Source organism: Citrus clementina, unplaced genomic scaffold (assembly GCF_000493195.1).
Source record: "Citrus clementina cultivar Clemenules unplaced genomic scaffold, Citrus_clementina_v1.0 scaffold_5, whole genome shotgun sequence".
Taxonomy (NCBI): Eukaryota; Viridiplantae; Streptophyta; class Magnoliopsida; order Sapindales; family Rutaceae; genus Citrus; species Citrus x clementina.
In genome coordinates, this window is record NW_006262201.1 from 27,720,774 (window position 1) to 27,734,457 (window position 13,684).

At 35.4% G+C, this 13,684-nt stretch overlaps 1 protein-coding gene across 1 annotated transcript; it reads left to right on the forward strand.

The window, feature by feature from the left end:
• Positions 1 to 12,150: 12,150 nt before the first annotated feature.
• Positions 12,151 to 13,075, forward strand: LOC112098101 (probable LRR receptor-like serine/threonine-protein kinase At3g47570). Its single transcript, XM_024183719.1, has 2 exons — positions 12,151 to 12,592; positions 12,723 to 13,075. The coding sequence occupies exons 1-2, from the start codon at positions 12,151 to 12,153 to the stop codon at positions 13,073 to 13,075; spliced, it is 795 nt and encodes a 264-aa protein (XP_024039487.1).
• The last annotated feature ends 609 nt before the right edge of the window (positions 13,076 to 13,684 follow it).

Genomic DNA, 13,684 nt, shown 5'->3' on the forward strand with positions numbered 1-13,684 from the left:
CTTCAACATGCAAGATTGTAAGTCAATTTCTACCCCACTTCCTGTTAATTTCAAATTATCCTCAAGTATGTGTCCTAGCAATGAAGCAGAGAGGAAGGAGATGTCTCGAGTTCCGTATACATCAGCAGTGGGAAGTTTGATGTTCGCTATGATATGCACAAGACCGGATATTGCACAAGCAGTGGGAGCAGTCAGTCGATACATGGCGAATCTTGGTGGAGAGCATTGGATAGCTGTGAAGAGGTTTCTGAGATACATCAGAGGAACCTCAGATGTTGCATTATGTTATGGAGGATCAGAGTTTACTGTCAGGGGCTATGTGGATTCAGATTTTGCAGGAGATCTTGATAAAAGAAAATCCACTACTGGTTATGTGTTTACACTTGCGGGAGCAGCTGTAAGCTGGGTTTCAAAACTGCAGACCGTTGTGGCTTTATCTACAACAGAAGCAGAATACATGGCAGCTACACAAGCTTGCAAGGAAGCTATTTGGATACAAAGATTATTGGAGGAGCTCGGGTACAAACAACAGAAAATTCCTGTGTTTTGTGACAGTCAGAGTGCCTTGCACATTGCAAGGAATCCAGCCTTTCATTCCAGGACAAAGCACATAGGAGTCCAGTATCACTTCGTTCGTGAAGTAGTGGAAGATGGAAGTATGGATTTGCAGAAAATCCATACCAAAGAGAACCTAGCAGATGTTTTGACCAAGCCGATAAATACTGATAAGTTTATCTGGAGTAGATCCTCTTGTGGCCTAGCAGAAACGTAGGCAACATGATTATGGCGAAGCAGAAAGGATGGTGTGGAGATTGATTGCTTCTCAATCTAATCTCCAAGTGGGAGAAATGTCAAAAGCAGCCATCCATCTAGATGGTCAACATTCAAAGAAGAGGAATTTTGCAGCAAATCAAAGAAAATTCATAAAGCTAGATTGACAAATGGAAGCCATGCGGATTGACGAAATTGAAGCCATAATTGGTGGGCTAAAATCGTTGATTTTCTTGGCCACTAGTTTGCTATAAATAGAAGTGCAGATGAAGAGCTTATGTATTCCATTAAGAGAGAGCAATTTAGCATTTTGAGAGAGTTTAGAGAGCTTGAAATTATAAGCTCTTGTTATTAGTGTTCTGAGAGTTTGGGTGTATTGGGGTTTTGGGAAGTGAGTTAAAATACTACAATACTTGTAACTCCTTTTCACTAGTAAAATATTTCCTTCTGTCTTCGCCCGTGGACGTAGGCTAAAAGCCGAACCACGTAATTTTCTAGTGTCCTCTATTGTGCTTGTTCTTTATTTTATTTCCAATTTTATTTTAGCTGCGGTCCTGCTGCACCCACCAATTTCCTAACACACAAGTATCCCTGTCTGTAATTGGACAGGCGTCACTTGTGATGTCCATGGCCTTAGAGTCGCAGCCTTAAATATTTCTCGCTTAAATCTCACCGGCACCATCCCTTCTCAACTTGGGAATCTTTTGTCTCTGCAATCACTCAATCTGAGTTTTAACCGACTTTCTGATTCCATTCCCTCTGCCATTTTCACCATGTACACACTGAAAATTTCTGTGAATATCAGCTCACCGGCACTTTCCCTTCTTTCATCTTCAACAAGTCTTCTTTACAACATCTTGATTTTAGTTCTAATACACTGTCTGATGAAATTCCTGCAAATATCTGCAGTAATCTTCCTTTTCTGGAACACATTTCTTGGTCGCAAAACATGTTTCATGGAGGAATACCGTCCGCTCTATCAAATTGCACATATTTGCAAATATTAAGTTTGTCATTCAATGATTTCTCGGGGGCCATACATAAAGAAATCGGGAACTTAACCAAACTCAAGGGATTATATCTTGGCCATAACAGACTCCAAGGTGCGTATGATCATGGAGTTTATGAAAATTGTTCCATAAGTTGTAATATGAATAATGTTCGATAGAACACTTTACACACGTTGATTAATTTGCAGAAGAAATTCCTCGAGAGTTTAGCAATCTTGCCGAATTGGAGCTGATGTCATTATCAGAAAACAATCTCCAAGGCATGATTTGAAACTTTTTGCAATTTTATTCTAGCTCTGCTTGCTTCTGTATTCATTAGCTTGTTCTTTAATTATGCTATGATTTATCGTTTTTCTTTCAGATAGTGATAAAGCTCCATGTCTCCCCTCACTCATTTCATTCTTTGTCATATTGCCACTTCCATTTTGAAGCTCCCAATTAAGTCGATGAAAATGAATGATGTTTCATTGTTATTCTTGTCAGCCTAATTCTTATATAATTGAAGAGTAAATTGTTATTATGATATTCGTCAGCCAATAAATTCTTTTTTTTTTCCCCCAAATATGAGTGATCAAATTGTTTGCGCATACATATATGTACTTAATTTGCAGGAGGCATTCCACAGGAATTGGGGAATCTTGCAAAATTGAAGGGGTTACAGCTGTACCATAACAACTTGACCGGTAACTCTCTTTACGACATATATATGAGACATCTTCCGCTTCTTAATTAATAGATTTCAAGTCTCTCATTATAAATTCTCATATGAGGATGTGTCGTTAGCACTATCTAACATTATTCCGTTTTTTTATTAGAAATTAGTTTGTGTTAATTCAAAATTCTGTAGCATTTAAAAAAATTAAAAACACGTGGAATAAATCATCAATCTTTCTTCTTTACTGAATTTAGATTTCTCAAAAATTATCTGCACAAGTATGCTTCATTAATGATATGCACGTGTGACAACTTCATAAAATATTTTACATGGAATCACTAATTATCTTTAAATAATTGGAGATGCCATCAGTGATACATAATTTCTTAACATGCACCATACCACAAGAAATCAACAATTTTATTAATCTTAAAGAGTTACATCTTCACTGCAATTATGACATAAATTTTTAGTCATCAATCGCATAATATTTTATCTTAACGGATGATGTTCAATCTTGGAATTTATAATATCTTGAAGGTTAGTAGCTTTGAAAATAAGAAATTGTTCATTTGCTAAAAAGTTAACTTAGTATTTAAGTTTTTCAATTGAAAATTTTGAAATAAGTGTTGAGAACTGGCCCTCCTTAGTATTTTAGCGGATAAATATTAAAAGTAGGCTAGAAGAAATTATTTTACTGAAATAAGAGTTAGAAAGAGAGGAGAAGTACAATACTCATGACAGGCTTGCTGTGTGTGCTTATTCTACTTGGGCATTGGGCTTGATTACACGGTCGAGCACCTACACCTGTTATAATAATAGGCTTTTACTTTCACCACACGTTTGATACTTTCTTAACCTTCCCAATTAGGTTATAGTAATTTATATATAAATAACTAAAGCATACTAAAGCTAGCATACAGTACTCATTACTTAGGCTTGTTGTGTTACCTATTACACACGGTCGAACACTTACACCTGTTATAATAATAATAGCATCCGCCAATCGACTATGAGTGATCAAACTGTTTGCACATATGTAATTTGCAGGAGCAATTGCACGGGAGTTGGGAAATCTTACAGGATTGGGGATCTTACAGCTGTCTGATAATTTTTTAACCGGCATCATTCCTTCGTGTATCTACAAATTGCTTTTCTCTATTAAATTTGGAACTGTCATTTAATAACTTAACAGGTAACTTCCCTTACAACATGTCTGTGTGACATGTTTTGCTTCTAAATTAAAATATTTCACGTCTCTTATTATAAATTCTCATAGGAGGATGTATTATTACTATTATTTAACATTATCTCGTTTTTTTATTAGAAATTAATATGTGTTTATGCAAAAAAAAATTAGCATCTAAAAAAAGTATAAAACACGTGGAATAAATCAAAAATCTTTCTTCATTACTAAATTTGGATTTCTCAAATTATCATGATAGGTATGTTAGTGTCTTACTAATGATATGCATGTGTGACAGCTTCATAAAATATTTTAGTGTCTTACTAATGATATGCATATGTGACAGGTTCATAAAATATTTTACATGGAAAATATGAAAAATAGACTTGAAAAAAATTATTTTACCGAAATAATAGTTAAAAAGAGAGGAGAAATACAGTACTCACAACTTAGGCTTGTTGTGTGCTTATTTTGCTTGGGCTTCGGGCTTGATTACACACGGTCAAACACTTACATCCCCTGACATAGGCTTGTACGGATGAGTAGTGTCAAATGTGTATATGCTTTTATGTATTATTATTCTTTGAAACAAATCTGATTATAATTCTTTCAAAATACAGATAAAATAGCACGTGAAATCAGAAAATATTTTACTAGGATAAGAATTCATATATTCATTGTAGTAGCACATATAAAATAGACTATAAATTTAGTTTCAAAATACATTCTTATCTTCATATAAGTTTTACATTACTAATTTAAATTAATATTAAAATATGTTGTTTCTTTCACTATGTTATTTTATTTACACAATGATGTGACTATTCGAATTAGTAATACTTATAATTACTTAGCAAAAATACAAATTTAATACTTTGATATCATTTTATCTACATATAATAATTAAACTGAAACTTGTATTTAAAAAATTTTAGTTACGCATATTCATTTCATGATATAAAAGTGTATATTTATACTAATTTACCATTATCAATTAAATGCTTTGAGACAAATAATCTAATTTATATTAGTATATTTAAAATACTTGCATTTATTATATTTTGAAAAAAATTTATTTGCAATTATTTTAAACCTTTGGATTCAAACTTTCTTAGTTATTAAAGTCAAAGGGTATAAATGTATAATATAGTAAAAAACAGATTTGTATGATCATTTTTCAATATATAAATTTTCTTAGTTAGTAGGAAAATTAGAAATTGTTGATTTACTCATAAATAAATTTAGTGTTTAGCGTTCCAATTTTGGAAAACTTGAACTACATGTTGATAACTTCGAATCGGTCGAGCCGAGTTTCGCTTCCTTGACCCACAGACCCATTGAAAGTTCTATTTGGATTGAGTTTCTAGGTGCTTAGAAAAAGCATTTCTTTTCCGTGTCGCCATAATTTATTCACAAACGAGTTGATTAGCGTCGAAGTTGCCTAAGAGTCTGAGACCATGTTAGTAGGAGAAATTTAAAAAGAAATTATTTTACTGAATTAATTTATTTTATCTTGCTATAACTAAAATACAATTTTTTTTTTTTTTTGCTATCACTGGGGCTTGATTTACTTTAATAGTAGCAGCCACCGACTTAGGCTTTACTTTGTACCACACAATTTGATCTTTTAATTCATTTTAACCACATAATCTATCTCTGTCTCACCTATTGCTTACTTAAATCGCAAACATATTTTACCTACTAATTTTTACAAATATTAGTGAAATATATTTTATTACATTTCTCTCATAACTGCTCCAAATGTGCACTATTAATACTTAACCCTCCCTTTTAATTTACCGTGCAATCTATCTACAATTAAATCACATATACATTTTACCTATATTTTACCCAAAAAATAAAAATAAAAGAAAAAGAATAGTGTAGCAGTTTGTATATACCTAATAAAGCATTGATATTGTGTAACCTTTCAATATTTCATGAGTGGTTTTTCGTGTGAGTTAGTATTGGTAATAATTGTGTAGTGTATAAATGACTCCTTAATGTATATGCGTGTCCGTTTATATATATTATTTATTATTTAGAAAATAATTTGAATATATAATTCTTTTAAAATACAGGGGGATACCACCTGAAATCGGTAATCTCCATAATCTGGAGTTGTTGGACCTTGCTGATAACAAATTAGTAGGTATTGTCCCAGCTGCAATCTTCAATGCGTCAACACTCAAAGTACCTGAAATCGGTAATCTCCATAATCAGGAAGTCTTTCATATACCTTGATGTAACTGAAATACTGCTTTTTTATTTTTTATATTTTGGCTATCAATGGGGCTGGATTTACTTTAATAGTAACAGTCACCAACTTAGGCCTTTTTACTTTTCACCATTTGATCTTTTAATTCGTTTTAACCACATAATCTATCTATCTCGCACCTATTGCTCACTTAAATCGCATGCATATTTTACCTACTAACTTTTACAAATATTAGTGAAATATATTTTATTACATTTCTCTCGTAACTGCTCCAAATGTGCACTATTAATACTTAACCCTCTGATACGTCCTCAAATGAGTATAAAAAGATTTCCACCTTTCGAGCAGGTGTGAGCTCCAAAAGAACAGAGAGAAAAAAAGAAGAATAGAGATAAGAAAGAGATAATCTTTTTTGTATTATATTCATATCCAGCTCACGCCTTTCCACTTTACATATATCCTTTTTCATTCTATAACTTTTGTGTAACTAACCAATTGCAATAAAAATAAAATAATAGAAATCACAGCTGTCCTTATCGAATAATCCTCTCGAATATTCCCCTAGGTGATATAGTCCTTGAGATATTCTGGAGTTTTGCGAACACGAGCTGGGCGTTGCAATGTTTGCTCCACTTCTTGCATTTCAACTACAGGGCCATCTTCAAGCTCCCTTACTTTAATGGGCCAAGATGTATCACCCCCCTCCCCTTGAGAATGAACCTTGTCCTCAAGGTTAAACTCTGGGTAAGTCTGCAAAAATCAGCAAAATCTTCCCAAGTTGAATTCTCAGGAGCACAGCCAGACCACTGAACCAAAATTTGACAATGCTCTTTTCCTTGTTTTAATATAAATCGGTCAGCAAGTATAGCTATAGGGGTAGAGACGGGCTTGTTGTCAATGGTATCAGGAGGCAAAGAGAAAACATAAATAGCCGAGTCTCCCACATAAGGTTTGAGTGCTGAGATGTGAAATACTGGGTGAATTTTGCATCCTTCAGGCAATTGCAGCTTATAAGCAACAGCTCCGATTTGTTCTAATACTCGGAAAGGACCATAATATCGTTTAGCCAACTTTTGAGAAGCACGCTTAGCCACTAAAATTTGTCTATGAGGTTGAAGGCGGACCAAAACATTATCACCAATCTGTAATTGGAGTTCTCGTCGATGGGCTTGTTCCATACGATGCTGAGCTTGAAGTAAATTAGTTTTTAAAGTTCTCAACAATTCATCTCGCTCCAACAATAGATCTTCTAAGGCTTGAATCGAAGTAGAACCTTTTGTAGATCCAGGAATTGTGGGGGGTAGTCTCCCATAGAGTGCTTGAAAAGGTGTCATCTTCAACCCACTGTGATAGATGGTGTACTAACAAAATTCAGCCCAGCCTAACAAGCTTGACCACGATTGCGGTTTGTCCTGAGTAAAGGCCCTTAAGTACTGTTCGAGGCCACGATTCACTACCTCTGTTTGGCCTTCAGTTTGAGGGTGATAAGCAGTACTGTGCCGCAATGTAGTGCCACTTAACTCAAATAGTTTCTGCAAAAAATTACTCATGAATATAAGATCTCGATATGATATTATTGAGCTTGGAAACCCATGTAACTTGACTACCAAATCAACAAAAAGAGTAGTTGTTTTGCTGGTTGTGAACTGAGATGGTAGTGCACCAAAGTGAGCTGATTTCGTTAAGCGATCAACTACCACCAAGATTACCTCGAAGCCTTTAGAAGTTGGCAAGCCTGTAATAAAATCCATAGTCAAATCATCCCAAACAAGTGAAGGAACAGGTAAAGGTTGAAGTAATCCAGCAGGTGCTTGAGTAGAATTTTTAGTTTGCTGACATGTGAGACAGGCAACAGTGTATTTCTCAACATCAAAGCACATTTTCAGCCAGAAAAAAGTAGAAGAAAGCCAAACTAGGGTGAGTTTCACGCCTGCATGCCCTACCATGGGGGAGTCGTGGAATTCTTTAAGAAGCGTGCTCTTTAATTTGGAGTGAGAACTAACATAGTATTGATGGTTGTAAAGTAATAGTCCATCACGAACAGAAGGCTGAAGAAAGTTCCCCCACTGCAAACTTGTTATGAAGTAACAACAGATCAGGTAAGGACGAATTTTCCTCATGTAAAGTGGTTAATATATCAATGGTTGGCTTGGAGATTATAGAGAACAACTCAGCTTGAGAATTTATGAAGTCGGAAAATTGATCTGCATGTACTCGAGATAAGGCATCAGTAACCTTATTGGAACTTCTAGTCTTATACTCAATTCGAAAATGAAAACCCAACAATTTCCTGACGTAAGCTTGTTGTTCAGGAGTTTGAATTACCTGCTGAAACAACTCCTTAATGCTTATATGATTGGTTCTGATGATGAAAAATTGACCGAGTAAGTATTGCCCCCATTTTTGTACAGCAGCAACAATAGCGTGCAGTTCTTTGATATAAGTCGAGGCAACACACAATCGAGGACCTAACGTTTGACTAAAATAAGAAATAGGATGACCCTGTTGCATCAATACTGCTCCAATCCTAATATTAGAAGCATCCGTCTCTAGAACAAATTCAAGCTCAAAATCGGGTAAATGCAATACAGGGGCAGCCACTATTGCATTTTTTAAAGTCATAAAGGCATCAGAAGCTGCTGGAGACCAATAGAATGCATCTTTACACAACAAATATGTCAATGGGGCCGCAATTGATGCATAACCTTGGATAAATCGACGATAATAGCCTGTGAGCCCCAGAAAACCCCGTAGTTGTTTAACTGTCTGAGGCAATGGCCATTCCACCATGGCTGCAATTTTTTTGGGGTCTGCCTTTACTCCTCCAGCAGTCACTATATGGCCTAAATAATCAATAGCTTCTTGGAAAAACAGACACTTGACAACTTGACATAAAATTGATGTTCTTGCAAACGAAACAAAACATGTTCCAAGTGATTGACATGAGCAGTCAATGAAGACCTATAAACTAAAATGTCATCGAAAAAAACAATAACAAATTTGCGTAAGTAAGATGCAAATAATTGATTCATAGTTGTTTGAAATGTCGAGGGGGCATTAGTTAAACCGAATGGCATGACCAGAAATTCATAATGCCCCTCATGAGTACGAAATGATGTTTTATAAGTATCTCGCTTATGAACTCGGATCTGGTGGTAACCAGCTCTCAAATCCAGCTTGTTGAAAATCCGTGCACCTCATAGCTCATTAAATAATTCATCAATTGTAGGAATAGGAAATTTATCTTGCACTGTGACTGCATTCAAGGCTCGGTAATCGACACAAAATCTGTATGTGCCATCCTTTTTCTTGACCAACAAAACGGGAGAGGAGAAAGGATTGTGGCTTGGCTTTATTATCCCATGTTCTAACATTTCCTTGACTAGTTTCTTCATTTTCTTTTTTTGAAAATGAGGATATCTATAGGGCCTCACATTCACTGGCTTTGAAGTAGGCAGGAGGTGGATTTTATGGTCAATGAGTCTATGAGGAGGTAGACCCGTATGTGGTGAAAATAAGGTTTTATATTGTTGAAGGAGAAGAGTGATTTGTTCGGGTAAATGGGTGGGAAGGTTGAGTTCTGAAGATGAGGAATGTGTATCTGAATAAAGTTTTTCATTGATAATCGGATGGAGCTCAAATAATGAATGCACGACATCTTTAGACAACAAGGCATGAAATTGATGCAAGGAAATCATATTAGGGGTTTGGATGGGGCCACCTCGTAAAATGACTGGATTGCTCTCCCAACAAAATTCCATAGTCATTGCACGGTAGTCTATAGATATTTTACCAAGATGTTGAAGCCACTGGATTCCCAGGACAATATTGGGACCCTCAATTGGCAATATATAGAAATCTAACTTGAAAGTGTGACCTTGTATCACTAGTGGCACTTGAAGACATTGAAAACGGCAAAGTAAGAAGTCGTCATTACCAATATAAACCTGAAAAGCAGGGATGGATTGAATTTTCAGGCCAAGCCGTTCTGCCCATTGTGGTTTGATGAAGTTGTGTGTACTGCCACTATCAATTAAAACATGTAAGTGTTGGTAGCCAATTTCCCCTACTACCCTCAAGGAACGTGGGTTAGATTGCCCAGCTAGGGCATTTAAGCTGGAAATATCAGCTGTCACAACTTCCTTTGTTTGTTCAAGCAAGGGAGACTCTTCAGATGGTTCACTGTCATCATCATTTGTGCCTAACAACAAGAGAAATTTACTACGGCAATGATGGTTTGCACTATATTTCTGGTCGCAATTGTAACACAACCCCTTGTCTCTTTTTTCTTTCAATTCCACCGGGGAGAGGCGACGGATAGGAAGGGCTGGAGTGGGTAAAAGTGGCGATGGCGGTATTGGTTTTGGGGTAGGTAAAAGTGGCGGTTGGGATGATGGTTTTGTAGTAGCAAAACTAGCATAAGGATAAGTGGAAGGGAATTTGTTTTGGATATGATGAGGGAGAGCAAGGGTGGTTTGTTGTGGCTGAAGAGTAACAGAGTTCCATTTTGTCCAAGGACGGCTTGAAATTTTTGACTCCTCGAATTTAGCTTCATATGCCCGTGCTAGAGCAAAGGCTTCCATGAGGGAAGTGGGTTTGCCAAACAACAACTCTCGCCGAATGTTAGGTTTTAAGCCAATGATAAAAAAACTTATCAGTAACGGTTCGGAAATGCCCGTGACTTTATTTATTAACTCCTCAAAAGCATATTGAAACTCTGCGACTGTAGATGTTTGTGTGAGCTTGGACAAATTGCCCTGATGATCTTCATACATAGAAGCACCAAAACGTTGTTTGAGATTGATTAAAAAAATTTGCCAAGTGCTCAACAGATTGTTGGCTTTCATCCACTGAAACCATGCAGCAACTTTCCCTTCCATGTGAAAAGAAACAATACGTAACCGTAGATGATCTTGGGTGCCATGAAAATCAAAAAATTCATTGATTCGAAAATCTCATCCATTTGGATCAGTGCCATCAAACTTTGGAACCTCCATTTTCATGGAGTGTAACATAGGTGAATTATCAGTACTACTAACAAGAGTAGTGGACGGTGTTGGAAAAGCCATCGACAATGTCAGAGCCGTAGTCAAAGATGATGGTGTTGACACTGGAGGACGTGATGAACCTCCTGAAACTCCGATAGAACTATTGATTTGAGACCGCAGCTCCTCAAATCGAGAATCAACCGTAGACATATATTTTTAGAGGTTTTGATGAACAGCCAGCGTGTGGCTTTCAAGAAGTGTTTGCATCTTAGAAATAATCTCAGGATCCGTTGTGGCATCTTGGTTGCTCATTGTTGTAGAGAAATAGGGAATAGATGAAAGAGAATGATAAATAGAAGAAAATGCAATGAAAGCACCAATTGATACGTCCTCAAATGAGTATTAAAAGATTTCCACCTTTCGAGCAGGTGTGAGCTCCAAACGAACATAGAGAAAAAAAGAAGAATAGAGATAAGAAAGAGATAATCTTTTTTTTTGTATTATATTCATATCCAACTCACGCCTTTCCACTTTACATATATCCTTTTCATTCTACAAATTTTGTGTAACTAACCAATTGCAATAAAATTAAAAAAAAAATCACAGCTGTCCTTATCGAATAATCCTCTCAAATATTCCCCTAAGTGATATAGTCCTTGAGATATTCTGGAGTTTTGCGAACACAAGCTGGGCATTGCAATGTTTGCTCTACTTCTTGCATTTCAACTACATGGCCATCTTCAAGCTCCCTTACTTTAATAGGCCAGGATGTATCACCCTCCCTTTTAATTTACCGTGCAATCTATCTACCACTTAAATCACATATATATTTTACTTATATTTTTCCCCAAAAAAATATAAAAATAAAAGAAAAGAATATGTGTAGCAATTTGCATATAACTAACAAAGCATTGACAGTGTGTAGCCTTTCAATACTTCACGAGTGGCTTTTCTTGTGTATTAGTACTTGTAATGATTGTGTAGTGTATAAATGACCTTTTTTTTATTAAAGTGCGTCCGTTTTTAGCTATTATTTATTATTTGAAAAATAATCTGAATATAATTCTTTCAAAATACAGGGGAGATACCACCTGAAATCAGTAATCTCCGTAATCTGGAGGTTTTGGACCTTGGTCATAAGAAATTAGTTGGTACTGTCCCAAGTGCAATCTTCAATGTGTCAACACTCAAATATCTTGGCCTTCAAAACAATTCTCTCTCGAGATGTATTTCGTCGATCGCAGACGTCCGACTTCCAAATCTTGAATTTCTTTATTTGTGGGGTAATAATTCCAGTGGCACAATTCCTCATTTCATCTGCGATGGAGGTTGCAGTGAAGGTTTTCAATTTGCAATGTGGAAGAGCATTTAAGAGTTTCAACATTGAATGTGAAATGATGAAAAGTATTCGCCACCGAAACCTTATCAAAGTTATTAGCACTTGTTCAAATGAAGAGTTTAAAGCATTGGTGTTAGAATACATGCCTCATGGAAGTTTGGAGAAGTATTTGTATTCAAGTAACTGCATTTTGGATATTTTTCAAAGATTGAACATAATGATAGATGTTGCATCAGCTTTGGAATATCTGCATTTTGGCTATTCAGCTCAAGTAATTCACTGTGACTTAAAGCCCATCAATGTATTGTTAGACGATAATATGGTTGCTCATTTGAGTGATTTTAGCATTGCAAAATTGTTAACTGGAGAATATCAATCTATGACTCAAACACAAACACTTGCCACAATAGGCTGTATAGCACCAGGTTTGTTCAATATAAATATTTTCTATTTCTTGTAAACTTCCTAATAAGTTATTTATGTTTCATGATCTTCATTAGATGAGGAAATTATTATTAATGATATATCTTACTATGTAACTGTTTCAATTCATAGAGTATAGAAGAAAAGGACGAGAATCTACAAATGGAGATGTTTATAGCTTTGGTATTATGTTAATGGAAACTTTTACTAGGAAGAAACCCACAGATGAAATTTTTAATAGAGAAATGACATTAAAGCATTGGGGTAATAATTGGCTACCCATTTCTACTATGGAAGTTGTTGATGCTAATTTGCTAAGTCAAGAGGACATACATTTTGTTGCAAAAGAGCAATGTGTGTCATTTGTCTTTAATTTGGCTATAGAGTGCACTGTGGAATCTCCTGAGCAGAGAATCAATGCAAGAGAAATTGTAGCAAAACTCTTTAAAATTAGAGACTCATTACTTAGAAATGTTGGAGGCTGATGTATAAGATAATCAAATTTGAATTGATTCTGCCACTCTTTCATTACTTTCTATCCTTTTCAGAGATATCAACGGTTATCCCTCATACAAGTTTTGTTGATATGTTTTGTTATTGCTCTTGCTCATGTTTATTTCTCTCTTTCTTTAATTTTCATGCATGCATTTTTGTTTTCTTCTATGTTTGCGTTGGTTTGTACGTAGTTTTTTTATTGGGTAAGATTCATTATGTCCTCCCCTAATTAGATGTATCCTTTTTATTTTTATTCAATAAAGCTTCGCCAGTACTATCGAGGTTAATGGAAAGAAAATTTTCAATTGATTTTCTTTTCTTTGATTAGTAATGGAAATTCTAGTCTTTATAGTGAATAACTTCAATAATAGAGTGTAAGAATATTAGTAGTTATGGTTGTTTTCTGAACCTGGAGTCAGAGTAGTTTAACAGCAACAAACAAGTCTCATGTGTTATAGGCAAAATTCTTTTCATTAATCTTATTTGTCTACATTTTCTCCTATTTTCTCCATTAATCTTCACTCAAGGTTTCGTGCTTCCTCTTTGGCAAAGGAAAATGTTACTTGCAGCTGACCGATTGTGAGCATTTCAATTTGACA